At 35.9% G+C, this 20,786-nt stretch overlaps 1 protein-coding gene across 1 annotated transcript in view; it reads right to left on the minus strand.

Annotated features, from left to right (window-relative positions):
• The window catches only part of LOC150089636 (beta-TrCP-like), a gene marked incomplete at its 5' end in the record, with an annotated part of 177,020 nt that overhangs the window by 29,692 nt on the left and 126,542 nt on the right, over positions 1-20,786 (minus strand). The window contains one exon of the mRNA XM_090368702.1: positions 1,872-1,950. Within this exon, the coding sequence (XP_090224828.1) occupies positions 1,872-1,950 (79 nt within the window). The remainder of the gene's footprint in view (positions 1-1,871; positions 1,951-20,786) is intronic.

Genomic DNA, 20,786 nt, shown 5'->3' on the forward strand with positions numbered 1-20,786 from the left:
GCATAAAAATACTGCGTAAAAAATAGAAATCTCACAGAGAACCATTAATTGAGAACAAATCACCCAGTACTTAGCCATATTCGAGGATTACTGTAACAGAGTTGAAAATGTATTTGAGGCAACAACTTATCACGTGATGCAGAGCGAGGCGGCAGTTGCCAATCACATGATAAGATGCTGCCATGAATTTTGCTGAGAGCCGTAGTTGATAATGTAGAGTAACTCGCTAATGTGAGACCTCAACTGTAATTGGAAAACAAGAGCCAATCGACAAAGTTTAATGTGATTTTTGTGTTCAGCCGCATGAAATTAGTCAATATTGGGTATTTTCGTTTTTATAACATTTTATGTGTTGACCAGTATTATTATTTACTTTTTCTCATACATATCACATTGGCTATTCATACACTGTATATTGCAGCTAAAGCACTGGATATTACATAGGTTGCCATGGGCTGGCTGGAGAAATGAAGGGAATGTGGTGGATGTGCAGAAATGAAATGTTTTCAGATTGCACATAATGGTTGTTATTTTTTGCTCTTTTTGTTTTTGCTATAGATCACGAATTATTACTATTTGCTAACATGCCTGAAATGTAATGCACTACATAACTTGTATTTAATCCGAAAAGATTTTAATCCTAAAAAAAAAAAAAAAATTTCCCCTTCAGGTTGACCAGGCCAGACTTTCACAACTGCTTTTATCTCTTAATCTTCTTTAAAATGAGCCCCAAAGATGGGATTTCAGGTTTTTGAACAAATAATAATAACTTGGTGCCACCAGATCTGATAAGGGAAATAGTTTAATTGTTCAAATCTATATTCATGAATTTTAGCTTTTGCAACCTGGGCTTTGTGCATAGTGCACTGTCATGGAAAAGCAAAATCAAACTTTCCCAGTCTCTTGTCCCAAATTGCAACTTTTAACTTTGGCATAATATTCCCTTGCTGTTGTAGTTTTAGGTGCAATGTAATCAATCAATTAACAACAATCCTTTTGTGTCCCAGAAAACCAAAGTCAACACTTTTCCAGTTGATAGTTGGGGTTGAAACTTTTTTTAGGATTGGAGAACCCCTGTGCTTTCACTGCACACTTTCTAATTTGGATTCCACCTGCTGATGTTTGTCATGAATGAAAAGGTTTCAGGGAACCCATCTTGCATAAACCTTGGACATCTCCAAAAGCTCATTTATTACTGTTAAAATGCTTCCACAGGAAATATTAAGTACTTTTTCAAGTTCAGACTTTAATTCTTCTGTTTTCTAAAATATTTTCTTCAAAATGGCAATTGTTTCAGAACTGACTCTTGGCTTCTTTTCAACTATGCCAACCGTCTTTCACCAGTAGTATAACTTGGTGATACTTCCCTAAACACACACTAATCATTCTTTCATGGATTTCTTTAGTATTTCTGCCCTCTTTAGTAAAAAAAAATTTGATTACTAAACAATGCTCGATTTGCTAGATATCCATTCTTTTTCCACCTAAAGAATTTTATAAACTGCATAAGAAAATGGCATAATTTTTTCATTTCATTTTATAAGAAATTAAGCTATCAAAACAACCTAGTCTAAAATTTATTAGTACATTTTATATATATCCTATTCTCAAAACCTTTTGACCATCCCTTGAATAATTATATTAATCATAACTTCTGTATTCCATATATCGGCAGTGGGGACACATAATAGAAATGAATATTTGAAAAAACATCAGCAACTTGACTGAAATTCATAAAAAAGTAAGCTTGTCATAAAACTGTAAATGGCAGAAGTTTTTTGTAAATTTTGGGAAAAGTTCTTAATGATGATAAATACATGTGTAGTATTTCAAATTTTTGACGTTATTAGGAATAATGAAAGCAAACTCACCACTAGAGTTCGTAAACACAAAGTTCCAGCAGGAGCCCTTGGATCAAGAGCTGCAGCAAGATCCCAAACTTTAATTTTTCTAAAAAGAAAAAAAAAAAAATTGTATTTAGACAGAGCATTAGTGAAAGGAATATTTAAGTTAAAAGAGATATAACAACAAAGTGACACAAGTGGGAAGCAAAGAGATATTGCAACAGGAAATATGTTGTCAATATATTCATTTGGAATTAAAACAGAAAGGGATACTTCTATTCCTAAATACATAATAGCAATATACAGCCTGTGACATTTGCAAGTTATGGAAATAGTATTATAACTTGAACTACTCAAATGTCAGTCTGTCTGGCATATTTGGTTCCCACTTGAAAATTTTAGATCTCAACCATGGAATCAGAAATTTTTAAGTGGCAAAGACAGCTATTGTAAATGATTAATTACAAGAAAGCGATAAATTTTAACGTTAGTCCTCTGTGTGTTACGATTTAAACTATTAAATTATATTAATGATTATTCATAATTATACGAAAAATGAATTACTACCTGCACCACGAAGGTGGTTCATCAAAATGCTTGTAAATTGACAGAAAAAAAAAAAAAAAAAGCTTTTGAAAAAGTTATTTTCAGTGTTATAAATAGTTCCCTTACCAACCTGTAATGCACTTTTCTCAATGATGACTGTTTCATATTTTGATAAAAAATATATTTATTTAGTTTATAAGCAACATATCCAGGTCTCTGGCAAACTAAATATTCTGCCTCTATATTAAGCCATGAAGAAGGTTTTAGGGATGGGAATACCAAAAGTAAATTATAACTGGAAGCAAAATAATTTTGTGATAATTGAGAAGAAAGCAGTAGAGGAACTGCTGAACAAGGCACCTGGGGGTTGGTTGGTTGTTTTAGGATTTTATGGCGCATTAGCATCTAAGGCTATAATGCACCAAGTCAAGCACCTGGGGGCTGAAGGATCTATACTATCATATTAAATCAGAAAAAGAAGTAAGCAGGCCTTTGGCCATAATTTTTTTTTTTTTTTGTTAGTAGTTAGTGCATCAACTTCTGTGGCCATAATGTACCTCCCAAAGTTTTTGCATTTTACTCTGATCCAAGCCCGAGGTGGGATTCGAACTCGCAAGCCATAATTATGAGAGCATCCTTGGATTCAGAGGAGGTCCCTATATGATGATGATATGCAAATGTGTCTCCTATTCATAAAGTGCAAAGTGAGTAATTGACCTCTCGGGAAAAATAATGGAGTCAGTGGTTAAAAAAGTATTGCAGGATCACCTTGACAGTAATGGAATTATAGGGAATCAGCATGGATTTGTTAAGGGAAGATCTTGTCTAACCAATCTGATTGGCTACTATGATGCAGTAGCAAAGGAACTGAATGCAAAAAAATAATTTTTACATCATATAAAAATTCCATTATAACAAATTACACAGGATGTACAAACCATTTCATTATACCAAAATTTCATTCCGAAATATGTACATGGGTTCCCAGGTATCTGAGTCCCCGCAGTTACGAGGATTTTAAATTCAAAGCATTAAAGCTTTTTCCCCTGAGAAAATTGACCAAGCACTTGAACATTTTTTTGTGAGAATGATCTTCTTCATCATCGTGCAACAAATGTTAAGTGTGAAGTTAAGGATATAACTAAATGCTATGACACAATTTTATCTGAAAAAATAAGACAAAAAAAAAACAGAACAATTCTGGATTCATTAATTATTCGTATAACTGAAAAATAGTGTAACTTCAACAAACTTTACTTACATTATATTATAATAAAAAATGTCTAATAAAATAATTTTTCCATTTTTCAGTTCCATCATCCACTTTTTTTAATATGTACAAGTGCATAACAATTACTATTAATATCGGTGTAGATACTCCACATCTACTCATCCTCCACAACGAGTTGCTCATGTATTGCACTACCTCGAGTAATTAATGCTTCACCTGCCTACCCACTGATGAAAAGCCAACTAGCTTTGAAACGGTGCCGTCCACCGAGAATAAGCAACAATAGTCTTCTCTATTAGTGAAGCATTACTTATTCGAGGTAGTGCAATACATGAGCAACTCGTTGTGAAGGATGAGCACAATATGAGATACAGATGAAATGATGCTTTTCACATCACTATCACAGTTTTTCTTTAAGAGCTGTCTATGATGTATCTACACCAATATTATATAGATATAGAATCTTAAACTCTTAAAATATTATGCCTGGTTGCATTCAGTTTTATTTAAATAAAGAACATTACGAAAATTGATCCCCGTTTTAAGTAGAATATTCTGGAACCAATTATCCTCGGATAACGAGGATTCCAAAAACCACTATTTGTTCAAACAAATTCTGCTGTACTTTTATAATGTACAGAAGGAAGTAACAAAATCTGCTTTGTTTTACATAATGTTAACTTTTCAATCAATAACAAATAAATAAATAAAAATTTTAATTATGTGACCTACAAAAGTAAAATAATTTGTTCACAAGAGTATTTCTGAAATCACATTTTATTTATAGGAAATACGGCACAGTAAATGCAATTTATTGTATCTACATTAATATGGAAATTCAACTTCAATACAATTGAAAATATGTGGGTTCTACTTGCATCAAGTTGAATTCAATTATTGATTCTGATACTTTTTTGTTGATTGAGTGAAATGCTTATGTGAATGCAAGTGAAACAGCCCAAACTCATGAAAAAAGGAGTTTCATTACTGTGTCCAAAATTACTTCTCGTGTTTTTTTCAATTTGAGTACAGTAATACCTCGACTTACGCTACCCCGACTTACGCGAACTCGGAGTTACGCGGTTCTTGATTTTTTCGTTTGGTATATATCTAAAATTAGCTTACCAGTGATTTGGAAGTCAAATCATAAAGCTTGGGTGACAGCTTCCGTTTTTGAGGACTGGTTTGGTCACCATTTCATACCCGAAGTCGAACGTTATTGCAAGTCTAAACAGATTCCATTTAAAGTGATGCTTCTTATTGACAATGCACCCGGTCACCCTCCTGCCACCCTAATTAATTTCGACCCAAGTGTGTAAGTTGTGTTTTTGCCTCCAAACACAACTAGCTTGCTTCAACCGATGGACCAGAGAGTCATCAAAACATTCAAGGCTTACTACACGAGGCGTTAATTTGCACATCTGAATGAAGCTATGAGACAAAATAGTAAGATATCTGTTAAAGACTTTTGGAAACAATTCAATCTTTTAGATGCCGTAAGAATCATTGAAAAATCTTGGGATGAAATTCACAAAAAACATTGAATGGTGTGTGGAAGTAACTTTGTCTATTTTTTTTTTCAAAACCGAGATAAAAACAACGCCAGAAACTGATCGTGTCGCTCATGTGATAGAAGAAGTTGTTAATCTTGCTAGGCAATTAGATTTGGAAGTCAATGGGGATGATGTCAACGAGCTGTTGGATTCACATAGTCAGGAGCTGACAATGAATGAGCTCATAGAGATGCGTGAGCACTGAAGTATCCGACACTTCAGACCCAGTTCCACCAGAAAAGAACATAAAGCACATGACAATTGCAAGCTTGAAAGAAGGTCTCAGCTCAATTGAAGAACGTGTTATAGCTATAAAGCAAGGAATAAAAAATTTATTAGCTTGCTACGAAGAAATTCTGCTTGAAAAAAAGAAGGCGCTGTGTCGTCAGACGAATTTGTTAGATTTTATGAAGGCATCGACATCAAAATAACTTTTTTATGTAACTCATTTATTTTTTTAATACATATTTTGTATTAATATGTATAAAGAACTGCAATTTTATTCAATATTTTTCTTCTAAACTAGTGTTTTTGTTAGTCCTCGGTCCCAATTAAGCAAAATTTATATGTATTTATATGCAAAGTTGTACCCCGACTTACGCGAATTCGACTTAAGCGATTTTCATCGGACCCACCTATCGTGTAACTTCGGGGTATTACTGTATTTTTAAAAATTTATTCTACAAAATAAAGAAAAAAATGGACAAAAACTACTATAGTTATTTTTTTGCCTGTTAGGTACCAAAATTCAAATCGCACATCATTTGATTTTTAAATATCTACTTATTTTAATATCATTTTTTGTGAAATGTTGCTGGAACACTAATCAGTTGCATACTGGGGGGGGGAGGATATATAATTCATTCAAAAATGTGTAAGATGCAGATCTTTTGTTGTTATATTTTTTAAAACTTACAAATTTTTATTAAAAGCAAAGGCTCCCTACCATATTTACAATTCAGACTACACAGTGCATCCATGTTTTTCCAAAATTGTTTTTGTTGTAAACCAGGTACATTTAAGCATAGGTGGACTTTGAAAATAATTAGTGCACTGAATTTTTTGGCAAAACTATTTTGTTCAGATGAGGCTTACAAAGCATTAATAATAAGGTAAGTCAGCTGGGAGGAAATACTTTTGTTATAGTGAAAATCTTGTTAAAACAATATTTGTTGTAATGGGATTTTACTGTACTTAGTTTTCAGTAAAGTTTTTGAGTTGTTCCACACGAAACATTGCTGAACAATTTATAGCAGTGTGGCGTTAGGGGCAAGTTACTGCTATGGATAAAGGGATGGTTGAGTGGCAGAAGACAGAGGGTGGTTATAAGTAGGCACTGATCTGCTTGGACTAATGTTATTGGTGGAGTCCCTCGGGATTCAGTGCTGGGCCCTTTACTGTTTTCAATATTTATTAATGATATGGATAAGCATATAAAGTATGCATTTATCGATATGATAAAGATAATAATATGGATAAAGATTTATCTATCTTTATCCATATTGTTATCTTTGTATCATCTGCAGAGGTTGTAAGCTTGCAGATGATACAAAGGTTGTAAGGATGGTTAATGACAGGAATCAATGTGATTCTACTACAACAAAACCCAGAAACATTAGGCAGACAGGCTAAGCAGCAACTAAATTGTAACAACAACAAAAGGCACTTCCGTAGCCAGGTGGGCAGGAGCAGCAGTGCATAGCACATGCTTCTTGTTAGACCGGAGTTCGAGCCCATGACCACCAAATACGGAGGATGTGGAAAGGCCAGGGAATGACCACTGCACATCCCCCCCCCCCCGGAGCAATATGGCCTTAGTTGCTAATGCTCCTAAAAACCAAACAACAACAACGACAAATGTAAGATATTGCATATGGGTAGCAGTAATCCTAGAATACCAATTAGCCAGTGGAGAATGAACAGTCCAAGGTGAAGTTTTCTGGGCAGCACAGAAAGGTTGTTATCATAGCTCATGGGATTTTGTCAATGATATACTGATACAGAGGAATTTAGTCAGCAAGGAGGTGATTATCCTATTGTATAAGGCAATGGTGGAGATGGGCACTCCTGGTGCCATTAGACAACTAATACTGTATAAGGCAATGGTGGAGCTGCCACTAGAGGGTGAACACAGACATTGGCAAGTGGAGACCTCCAATTTTTGGATTTTTCTTGCAGATAAGTATGGATTTTCGTTCTGAAAAAGGTAACTACGAATGCTACTTTTGAATACCTTTCAAGTAAGTGTCATTCTGATAATTTTCACTCATTTTTTGCCGAGTTTTGAATGTTTTTGTTCCCCTCACCATCACTGTAACAATGACAGTCATTGTCGATATTGTTACTGTATAGTGAGCACTGATGTGCCATCTCGTACTGACCACAGCGTTCAAGATTTGGTATATTCTGGTAATACTGAGCTTACTATACAGTTTAATTCTGATCAAAAAGGTTGTATAATAACCAGTAATATCAGTGATAATAGTGTGACTGTTCTTTGTTGTCACTGTGATCTCCATTTCTCCCCACACTGTTAAATTGCCATAACTTGATTTTTATCAAACAGAATAAGGCAAATGACACCTCATTTTCCTTGACTAGTATTAAGGAATTAGGGTTCATAAGTTTTGCAGACCTTCTTCCCATATTTTCCTCCACGGAAATGAAAATGGCCAACAATAAAATTGCCACACAAGGCAAATAATGCCTGTAGAAGTAAGCGATGAAGAAACAATGAAATATATACTAGGGCTTGTGTCAAAGTGGAGATCCCACAGAACTGTTCGTTCCTCTCAAAGTCCAGTAATTATCCTGGCAGAGAATACAGAGGAACCCAGTAGGGAAATTAATTCCCACACAAACAATAAACTAGAGGTTGAAACACCTAAAATGGATAATATAATCCCCTTAGATGTCCTCAATCATAATAGATAGAATTCAACTCAAGGTTGTTGTTGTTGTTGTTATTTGGTTTTTAGGAGCATTAGCAACTAAGGCCATATTGCTCCGGGATATGCGGTGGTCATTCCCTGAATGACCTTTCCGCATCCTCCGTATTTGGTGGTGACGGGCTCGAACCCCGGTCAACTCAAGGAGATAGTGGTCTCCCAGACAGGGAGAATAACTGCAGCTGGTAGATTACAGATCATAGAGTGCTGGTCCACTCATGAAAAGGCTACAACAAGCTTACATATACAGAACCAAGTCCACAGGCTAAGTAGAATTCCTAAATAACAATGTAAAGGGAATTTCCCAACCTAGACCTATGATTATGATCAGGTTGTTAAATCTGCAGAGCAGCCAAAAGGAGTTGCCAGAACTCTCCCAACAGTACAAAAAAATACAGATCAAAATATTGTTGTCATACAGACCACAAACAATGGTCTGCACTCTTCCAGTGAGTGCTGTGATAAAACAACTGCAGCCCCACTTTAAGTGTGTAAAAATCAAAGCACTCAGAAAAACCTAGGAATCAGGAAGTGGTCATAAGGCCAAGGAGGATGTTTCTAAAATAAGAAACTTGAAAAAATTGACCAATTAGGACTAAAGGCTGAATCTCCAAAGGAACCCCTGTATACTCTTATTTGATATTGAGAAAAGTAAGCCCACTCAATAATTCATGGAAGAGGTTTACTCAAAAAACTCTGCTGACTTCATGACGATGGACAAAATGAAAAAAGAATTTATATTAAAGAGTATCATACCATCTAAATCCCAGCTATACTGCAACTGTATTATCAAATTATCCCCTAGAACCTGGGACATAGTCAAAAATCAGGAGCAGAGTCTATGCTGGATGGTCCAGCTACAGATTTGGGGAACACTTCCCTATCCTTAAATGTTTCAAATGTCAGAGGTTTGACCACACTGCCCAAACATGTACAGAAAAATTCTATCAATATAAATGGCCATAAGTTCAAAGAATACCAGAAAAGAAATACTGAGCCTAAGTATACAAACTGTAAATCAGCAAAACTTAACTCAAAACACTCCATTAGAGATTTAAAATGTCCAATTTACCAAAAAACTCTCAAAGCCTACAAATTAAAAATAAATTATGGATACTAATCCAAATATCAATTTATGTCACTCACTAAGATTTCTCAAGCACAGTGTGCAAGAGCCACAGCGGGCCAGATTAACATCAAAATGGAGGAGAATATTGGACTCGATAACTGTTCAGGAACCTTACACACATGGAGGTAGGGTACAGGGATACCCCCCTCATCCTATGGGGTTATTAAAACAACCTCTAACACCACCTGGGAAGCCACAGTGGTCCAGAACCTTAATCCCACAGTGACCAAAATTAAGTGTGCAAGAGCCACAGCAGACCAGATTAACATCAAAACCGAGGAGAATATTGGACTTGATAACTGTTCAGGAACCTTACACACATGGAGGTAGGGTACTGGGATACCCCCCTCATCCTATGGGGTTATTAAAACAACCTCTAACACCACCTGAGAAGCCACAGTGGTCCAGAACCCTAATCCCACAGTACTGACCAAAATTAACACACTGTGTACTTTTGGTAGCAGTGTGTGCTAACACACTGCTAGCCAGCTTGCACATTATATCTCTATACAGTAGACCTGGAGAGAGAGTATAGCCCCTACAATCCACTATCTAGAATCCACACTAGCTATCTTGCCTGGCTGCAGACTACTAGTATCAATGGATGTGAACTGTCAATCAGCCTTCTGGCACAGCAGAACTGACTACTGTAGAGGAATGGCCAGCAGCTGTAAGACGTTTTTTAGTAAAAACATTTATAGTACTAAACTGACCACATAATTTGCCAACATTTAGCAGTACCTTGTAAGAAAGTGACATTGATGCCACACTGGCCACAGAGTCAATAGCTAATAAATTTATTGACTGGCAGATTCAAGAGGCATGGACTACCTCTGACCACTGGACTGTAACATATATCCTGGTGTGATGATTAACACCAGTGCCACCAATGTATGACATCACTAGATATGTCAAAAGAGCCAACTGGGAAACCCTTCTGAAATCCCATGAGATCTAGGCTGCAAAGTGTTCCACTTGAGGCTTATAATCATCAACCACCTGAAAATCACTGCAACAGTTAACTGATATAATAATTACAGCCTGCAATACCTCCATGAGGAAGAAGTGCCAACAAAAATATACTGTCCAGTGGTGCCCTGAGCTTGAGATCTTCAAGCACAAAGTTCACCGGGCAAGAAAGACTGGACAGTGGTCATGCCACAACTGGCTACAGCACGAAATTAAGAGAACAATACAGGAACCTCAGGAGCACTTACACAACACAGATTTGACAAAAATAAATCGGTCAACTACTGGGTGCCGGGCACTCAGAATGAATGGTCCGTAGTCCCGAATGGTCGTTAGTGTAGTATCTCAAATAGAGAGCTTTATCTAACTGAAAAAAGTTTCTAGTACCCCAGCTTGGCCTAAAACTGAAGAGATAACAAAAACGTTGTCTATTTGAGTCTTTCCAGTTGTGAATAACAAGGGTGGGAGAAGCAACTCAGACTTCTTCCTGGAGAAGTAATTCAAGTCTTTGGGGAAAAGCAACTGGCAGGTGAGGGCTGTTCAAGCCTCCATGCAGGCACCTCCCTACCACCTCAACACTGGCTTCCTGAGTACCTCCTTGCCGGGACAACTCCAGCTTTGAAAACTGATAAAAAATACTTCACATCGCAAAATTTATAAATGACCTTTATAGAATTATTAACTAACGATTTAGCAACTTTTTTGTCACCAAAAGGAGAGTTACTTAGTACAAAGAAGTGTGCTATCGAAATGCAATAAAAAATTGGTTTTTTAATTTTTAACACAAAAAGTAAATGATAGATTTCAAATCGGAATAGTTTTCCCTTGATAAGCATCGAATAATGCATAGCTAATGTGATTTTTAAATTTTTAGCTCCATTAGCAACGGAAATAGATGGGGGACACGAAAATTACTCACAATTTCCCTGTCTGGTGCCGCCATTTTTAATTTTAAAAATATTTTACAATTATATTTTAAACCTACTCACTGAGCTCTTTCCAATGGTGTATAATAAGCTATAGGCTGTCAACAACGATTAATATGGGGTTATGTTGGCCCACATGATGTACAAGCCCATGCAAAATTTCAAGTCAACAGGTTGAGTGGTTCCAGAGATACAATGCTGTGACATACGAACGGACAGACAGACAACCGAGTGACATTATAAGGGTCGTTCATTATACTACGGACACTAAAACAGAGTACTGGCGTGCCTTGATTGGGACATCTGGAAACATTGACTGCTGGGATGTGGTCTACCAGATTGTTACAAATAAGCTGTGAAGCGCAAAAATACACAGGACAACAACATTTGACGGGTCCCCAACCCACACATGGGAGGATGCTGTGGACAACATCCTGAATGCACTCTTCCCCACAGACATCCAGCTTCTGACAGAACAGGAGAGAAATCGCTGCTGAAAACTTTAATTATCAAATAGATACAATAGAATGTCCCTTCACATTAGAAGAAATGAATTCTGATATTGACAGAACAAGATAAAATAAATGCCCTGGCCATGACCTCACAGAGTTTGAGGCAATAAAAAGTTTATTTCAGTGCACACCATGATCACCTACTGCAGATATATAATAACTGTCTCACTGCAGGGAAATTTCCAGTCAAATGGAAACGGGCTGATTTAAGAATAATTCTTAAAAATCTGGAAAAACTACAAGACCAACCTAGGTCTTACACACGTATAACTTTATTATCAGTATTGGACAAGATCTTAGAAAGATTGACTCTTAATGTTCACTATATACAGGCAAATAAAATAATAGTACAGTTGATGCCATGAATCATGTCATAATTAAAGCACACTCAACACAGGAAAAATATCTGCTGGCCAGTGGCATAACTACAATGTAGGCAGACAAGGCAACTGCCTCCAGGCCCGGGACCTTTAGGGGCCCGGTGTCTTTGGCTGTCACCTGTTTTTGCAATTTTCATTAATTAAGTAAGGGCCCGAACATGTTCTTTGCCTCCGGGCCCGAAAAAGGGTAGCTACGCTACTGAGTTGGAAGAAATCCCAGGTGCCGTTTGACACGAACATACCTTATACTGCTGCTGGCTATCTCTGTGGATTTTGAAGGTGTCTTTGAAGTGCTTTGGGTAGCTTAGGAATCTGTGGCAAGCAAATGTTCTGCTCAATCTGTATCAAAAAATTCAGGATTATTTACGCAAGCATGCACGCTGTGACTAAAGGAATGCCCCGAAGGTTCAGTACTGGGACCCTTCTTTTGGTACTTAGTCCTGGGTGAATTTCTTAATACAAGCCTAGATCCAGTAGATAAGGTTGCTGTTGTGGAATGACCTTATTCTCCTTATAGCAGCTAACACCAGAGCAGTTATGGAGGAAAGCGCTAAACTTGCCTTGCAAGCACTTATAGTAATGGATGGGGGGGGGAGCCCATTCTGATCAAGGGGACTCTTAATATTAGGAGACCTCTGTAATCAGATTATCTGGCACTTCCATCAAATGATAATAAAACTAAAATATTTGCAGGTAATATTTGACAATAAACTGTCCTTTTATCCTCACATCACCTATCTAGATAAAAATATTAGAAATCATGTAGCTAATTGCCCGCATCAGTTGCTCTGACTGTGGTCTTAAAAAGAAAAATCTGTTCCTGGCATATAAAGCTGTCTTCTTATCTGTAATCCCATATGGTGCTGGCACCTGGTTCCCCAGAGCAGCTATCGTTAGAAATAAACAAAAAATTGACTATTAACAATAACCCAGGCATGCTGCACTATGAGCACCCCTGCATTGCAAGTATTGACTGGTACTTTGCCATTAGATCTAGAGATCATTAAAAGTGGACTTTATTACAGGCTGAAAAGACATATACCTACCAACTTTATGGATATTACCCTCAACCTTGATAACTATGTTAAGCAGGAAAGAAAACAAATAGCCATGAAATTACACCATAGGTCACACTATTTATGGGAGCCTCCATAGCCAGGTGGGAATGAGCAGCAGTGCGTGGCACACGCTTTCTTGATTAGACCGGGGTTGGAGCCCGTCACCACCAAATACGGAGGATGCGGAAAGGTCAGGGAATGACCACCGCATATTCCCGGAGCAATATGGCCTTAGTTGCTAATGCTCCTAAAAACCAAATATCAACAACAACACTATTTATGCTATTGTTTTGTTTCCATTTTTATCATAGTGTTGATAGGTGTAGTTGTAGTAAAAAATCTAAGGTTAATGAGGTTTTATTTGACATCTGTTCATTAGTTAACTGTATTTATATTTCTTACTACAGGATTCCAAATTTAACATTTTTTGCTTATTTCCAATAAAATATTACCTATCAAAGTTATTCAGATATTTATTTACTGCCCAATTTTAATCTCAATGTAAATTATTGGTTTTATTCACGGATGAAGGAGTGGGGGTTGCACAAATTCATTTGGCATTTTAAGAGGTCACAGCATCAAAGTTTGAGAACCTCTGCAATAACGTGTATTATGGCAATTCTAAATGCCGTCTTGTGCAAAGCCGGCTTTACCAATCCACAGGATGTACTCATAAAATTGCACCATGGCCTTGTTGTTTTACAGAACCTACTCACAGTAGGGCACATGGTGTTCATAATGTGCAAGCAGCGTGCTTAAATATGGCAAAAATTATATAGCATTAAATTATATATAAGGCATTATGCTGCAAACCATTTCCTCTTGGAATGAGGTGAATGGTGGTATTGTTTGTTCTTAACCACTGAGGTAGTGCACGTGTGCTAATAATCATGGTCAAATGTTACTGCTTCTTTCACACCAGGCATTAATACTGTTCTATGCCTACCACTGCACCAACCATAGGCATTATACTGCAACCACTTCTTAGGTGCTCCTCAAGCCACCAGATGCCACTGACCTGAGTATTATTGTGTGTGTGCAAACCAGAGCTGTGTTCACTTTCTTGACACTGTCCCGACTTAATGTACATGTCACAGTACTCATTAGCCATGAAGCCATAACTGTCTTATTAAGGTCAGTCCTGTTGTTCATACATCCATTTTCTGAACAAGCTGGAGTAGCTTCCTTTTAAATTCTTGATATTCAATATGTTATGGCTGTTGACGATAATGTCGGCATATTGGGACAAGTCTGTGCATGTATGATTTGCATGGAAAGGTGCTATCGAACTGCCTTTCAATGTAAATCACTCTTATTGGAAAACAGGCCTTGTGTATTAGGAATAATAATATTTATAAAACAGACACTGCTGCATCAGAGCGATAAGCACATAAACACAGAGCATAAATTAAAAACCATCAAAACAGTACATATACAGTAGCTTTTAAAGTAGTGTGCTCATTTATGAGTACTATTTTACTATTTTTTTTTTATGTGCTTATTGCTATTAAAGTTGGTTGTAGTAGTAAATTTTTATTTTATAACATACAAATTACTCATTCAAGAAGTGACACCATCAATCTATAATTGTGAATATCTTAAATAAGTGTCAGGTTGGAAACTTCAGGATGTTTTCAGTTTATATTTGGCCCCAGGGAATGTTTTCACTTTATACTTTGCCTGTGCCTGCTATGCATAAAAGAACAGAAAAGAAAAAGAAAATTAGTATTGCAAGTTTTTTCTTAACCCCTTCACTTTTTGTTTTGTTATGTATGATTCATTTATATTTTCGCTCTACTGGTTTGCCATGCTACTCGCATGCATTTTATTTATTTTAATCTTAGTTATTATAAGCATATATAATAACTAAGATTAAAACAAATAAAATGCATCAGCAGGTAGTGGAATGTGCATTAATGCAGCCACTGGTCAGTGAAAAAAAGAAAAACAATTATCATAAAAAGAACAGAAGAGGAAAAGATAAAGAAAACAAAACAAACTGAAACAAAATATTTCCAATTTCAAGCAGCTAATCAAAGTCAGCAGTTTCGTTGCTGCTACTTCACTTAAAATGTCGTCTACCATTATTCAGTAATTCTTCTGAATGTTTCTCGCCTTCAAATGGATTTTTACATGGAATACACATACATGGAAATATAAGGTATTTCCTCTACTTTCTTTATCACAATTGGATGTATTCATGCATCTATGATCCTTTCGTTTTCCATGTTGCGGCGTTTTTTCCTATTTTTTTTATTTCCATGTCCCTCTCATCTTTAGTTTATTATAACTTTAGCATATTTACTTTACTCTCGTCTTTCAATCCGCTTACAGCTTTCTTCCATTATTTTGATCTATTTCTACTTATGTTTAGGCTTAATGTTGAAGTTTGCAGATGATACAAAAGTTTCCAGGGTTGTTAATGACAGTAACAACAGTATGCTACTGCAACAGGATCTAGAAAAGTTGGGCAGATGGGCTGAGAAGTGGCAACTGAAGTTAACATTGACAAATGCAAAGTACTGCATGTGGGTAGCAGTAACCACAGAGAAATGTGGTACTACACTCAGAGTAGTGGAGAATGAAAAAGACTTGGAGCTAATTGTGCAGCCAAATATGAAATTTTCTGAGAAGTGCAGACAGACTGCCAGAGCAGGTCATGGGGTCTTGTCAGTGATTTACAAGAATTTTGCTAGCAGGGATAAGGAAGCGATTATTGCTTTGTATAAGGCAATGGTCAGGCCACACCTTGAATACTGTGTACAGGTCTGGAGGCCTCATTTTAGAAAGTTGCTAGAACAAGTACAGAGAAGGGCAACAAGGTTGGTGAGAGGAGGAACAAAGGGATGCTCTTACCAAGTAAGGATTAAGTTTTACAATTTGCAGCATCTGGAGACTAGGCACCTGTGAGGTGATCTGATTGAGGTGTATAAGACTTTGAATGGTTTCAGCAGGCTCAGTGCTGATGGGATTCTTCCTCTTGCTCAGGTTACAAACCTGAGGGGGCATAAACTCAAACTGAGGAAAGACAGTTATAGATAGAATAGATGTGCAGAAATTTGCTTTTAGCCAGTGGGTAGTTGATTGCTGGAACAAACTTCCATCTGTTGTTGTTGTGGAGGTTGATACCTTAAATAAATTCAAGGAACTGGACAAACTTTTGGTGTGAATGATGGGTGAAACAGGAAGGTTTTTTTTTGGCTGATTTAGATGATCTTTGGGAGCCACAATAGTGGAAGGCATATCATAAATAGCTATATAATAAAATGAGTATGTATGTCTCCGTGAGCCAATGGCTCCATCTGTAGTGCATAGCATCTCTATGATAAAATACTTTAGATGTACGTGTGGCTCAATCAGTTTTTTACAGTGAACGAGCGAATTTGTGTGAACATTATTTTTAAGTGAAACCCTTTTTAAAAGTTATTATGCTAAATATGATGTAAATATGAAGACGAGAATATGGGATTTAAGGCAGAGTGGAAAGAGGAGTTACCAATGTGTCTTTTGTGTCAAGTAACATTGTCACAGTTCAAGGCCAGTAATCTTAAGCACCATTATGAAACTAATCACAGTTCTTTCGCCTAACAATTTCCTTCTGGTTCCTTGTTAAAGCAAACTAAATATTGTCTTTAAAAGAAAAATTTAATAGTCAAATCAAGGTTATGTTAATGTTTATTAAAGAGGCAGATGTAACAACAGAGACTGGATTTATTTTGGCCTTCAATTTCACTCAGGCAAAGCACCCCTGCACAGAAGGAGAGTTCATTAAGAACAATACTGCTCAAGTAATTTCAGTTTTAGACCCAGAAAATAGAAAACTGCACAAAATTATTGAAAAAAATCCCTGCATCCAGACATACAGTGTAAAGACGAATTTCTGTAATCAGCACTGACATCATAAATAACTTGCAACATGATTTAAAGAATCGCTCAGCACTGAGTCTGGCTTTGGACGAATCTACATACATTGAAGATAAATCACAACTAGCCATATCTGTTTGTCTTGTAACAAATAATCTAGATGCGAAAGAAGAACTATTAGATCTGATTTCTTTGAAGGATATGACTTCAGACATAAAAGGAGCTCTTGATCTCGCGCTTGGCAAAGTTTCTGTACCGATTAAGTAGATAGTCAGTGTTGCAACTGACGGGGTCCTGGCTATGAGAGGTGTCAATAAAGGGCTTGTGGGACTTTTAACTGTTGATGCATTTTTTCCTGATTTTATCCCTGTTCATTGCATTATTCATAGGGAACACCTAGCAGCTAAACATTTTAAATATGAACATGTTATGGAGGTATATACGCTCAAGCACCAAAACACGTTGACAGTTCAAAGCTTTCATGGAAGAAATAGACAACGATCAACTTCCAGATGACGTATTGTGGTTCTGTTGAGTAAAGTGGCTCTCGGTAAACAAAGTTCTTTCACTTGATGGAGCCAATCAAACAATCTGTCAAAGAAAAAGAGAAATCTTTTCCCCAACTTGAGGATGCCCAGTGATTAATAGATATGGCATTTTTCAATCGTTAAATGTACCTCTGCAAGGAAAAGGAAAACTTATTTCTGATCTAGCACAGAGTGTGTTTAGCTTCCACAACAAACTGAAACTCTTTGAGAAGGACCTGCTTTCTAAAACCTTCACTCATTTCATGTTTTGAGTAAAACTTTGCAAACTCTACCTGGATTTGAAATAATAACTAGAGATTATGCATGCAAGTTACACGGACTGGCAGAAGGATTTTAATGATAGATTTCATGATTTAAGAGCACTTAAATGATCACTTGCATTTTTGGAAAATCCTTTTCTTGTTGACATTATGAAGAATGGTTGTCCCATCTCAGCGTTAATTGCTGAGGATACAGCAGCTGTAGAGTTGGAGCTACAAGAGGATGAAGGATTGAAACAACTAAAAGGAAGTGGCTACTCAACTATTGTTTTGGAAGCAGGTTCTGGAACAAAAATATCCTAAAAAAAAAAAGTGTGCGCGCAGAGAGATTAATCTCTATGTTCAGTATGACATATTCTTATGAGTCTTTGCATGCAATACTTAAATTTATTAAAAATAAGTACTGGTCTATTTTGACTGATGAGCATTTAAATGATCTTGTACGTACTGCCTTAATAAGTTATCAACCAAACTTTCAGCAGCTAACTGCTAAGACGGACAACACCTATAAAACATTGACAAGCAAACCTAATATGTAAATATCTTCTGTGAAGTAATATCTGTCAGAATTATTATTTTGAAGAAATTTGTGTATTTTTTTGATTTTGAAAAAAATTTTGTAACATTTTTTGTAACATAACTTAAAAAATAAAGTAATTTTTAAACTTTAATCAGTGTTATATATAAAATTTTGATATAAATAAAAATCAAAATATATCCGCATGAGAGCTGCATCACAGGCCTGTACGAGCCTGTCATCCTTGTTATATAAGCTTACTGTCTTGCATCATGCGCTTCTAATAATGCTAATGCTTATTTTACTTGGATTTAACTTGCTTTGCATCACTATGCTTTTCTTATATAGTTCCAACAGTTAATATTTCTACCTTTACCGACACAACATGTGCTCAGTTTTCAAAAACTTTTTATATTTCATTATAACAACCTTACAGTACTTACCGTATTTTCCGGCTTATAAGATGCACGGGCATACAAGACACCCCATAGTTTTGGCCACGTATTTTGGAAAAAATAATAACCCTTCTATTATCCTTTGATACTGTTTACGGTGAAACTAAGAAGCGATCTTTTACCGACTGATGTAAACAAATATGGTGACATGGCGTGATACGGGACGCAATCAGGGGGTAGGTATTAAAAATAAATTAAATGGAGTTACATTTATTTTTTTAAATTATTTTATTAAATGGACTTACAACATGTAGTTTTTATTCAATTCATAAAACACAAGAAATTTTTAAAAATATTTATTTGTTCTAAAGATTATGAAATGTCTGACATTTTCATTTATCCTTAAACCCTAAAAAGCCGTTACTGAAATCATCATAATATTCAGATTTCAACAAACTTTCCACGAAAAAAAGATTACTGGTATGTATTATTGCCATAGATTGTAACCACTGATAATTGTTAAAAATATGTTTCAACAGATAAATCTTCAGTAAAATTGGTGTGAATTTCAAAGGGAAGTTTTCAGAACTCAGTTTACCGGCACTGCGTCATCGAAAATGCATTGCCGGTAGTCTTTAGGCCTAATCTGACATTGACCATATAAGACACAGGGTGATTTTCTGAGTATTTCTTCGCGAAAAAAACCACGTCTTATAAGCTGGAAAATACTGTACTTATAGGCATATCGTATTAAGATCTTTTTCTATTAATGCTTTCTTAGCCAGGGCTCTCTCTAAAAGGTTGGGAAGTTACTCTCCTAGCTTGCCCAAATATTCCAAATTTGTATTCTTTTCTTTGTCTTTCTGCTTTCTATACTTTGTTTTTCTGTCCACTGAGCTATTAGTGTAACACAATGGCAATGTGGATGCTATTACTATCTGTTTTTCTATGCTATCTTTACCTCCTTTTTTTATGCATTACTATACATCTTCTTTACAACACTATTTTCCTTTTCCAATACCATTTGCCATTAATTACTTCTGTACTGCCACACGTATCCATTTTTCTTTACATTTTAACTGTTATTCTTACTTATACTTCATCTTCAATTTAACTTATTAGTCATATGACATAAAAAGCCTTTTATAATTTACCAACCTGCCTTTTCTTCACATTTGCCTTATTCACCTTTAATTTTTCATTAAATCAACTTATTACTGCATACATTGACTTGATTATTTCAATTTTATCTTATTATGCTACTTATTTAACTTTTACATTAATTTTGTCACAAACACTGAGTTGGGACTACCCTCCTTATGTTTATGGAAGAATTTGCTGCTTTTACCCTCCCTATTACAAAAAATTTTTAATACTTTCTATTATTTTCTTTTCATTCTATCAGAGTATTCTTTTTCTTCCATAGTGATACATAGGCATAGAAATGAAGTTTATTGATACAGAGCCAGTATAGTCCCCTGAAGAATTACCTGCTTTATGTACATATTATTTATAGTATCGATCAAATTTCATTATATTGATTTATTACTTTCTCACATCTTTAGATTGCTCTTTCATCAAAATTTCCCCCCTTATCTGATGCATGCTATTTTATTTTAATCATTATTATTAATTATTTATTTTTACTTTTCCTTTGTAGCTTCATTGGCTATCTAATTTAGCCTTTAATTGGCTTTCTAATTTAGCCTTTAATTTCTTATAATTTAATGTTTCACTTAGGTTTTTTGGTGTTCTTTCCCTGTCATACACCTCCAATAGACTTTTTCTTTCTATACTTTCCCTACTAGTTTGGCACCTTGTGCTCTTTATATTTCCATCTGTGAAATACCACCACTTTGCTTATTGGAGGCTTGAAGCGGTGAAACCCATGTTTAGTCTCTGGAGCAAAGTTTCCGGCATCCCCCCCCTCCCCCCCTACTTCTCCTTCAACCCATACACGGTACTAAGTACTATAGGTTTTGATACCTTTCGTGTTTGTGATTTTCATAAAAAATAAAAATAAAAAAATTATAACTTTGCTTATATGTATATCTATAATTACAACCATGTGTAAGATTGTATAAAGTACAATACCATACAATAACA

Source organism: Mastigoproctus giganteus, chromosome 2, assembly GCF_048544385.1.
Source record: "Mastigoproctus giganteus isolate SK-2022 chromosome 2, ASM4854438v1, whole genome shotgun sequence".
NCBI lineage: Eukaryota > Metazoa > Arthropoda > Arachnida > Uropygi > Thelyphonidae > Mastigoproctus > Mastigoproctus giganteus.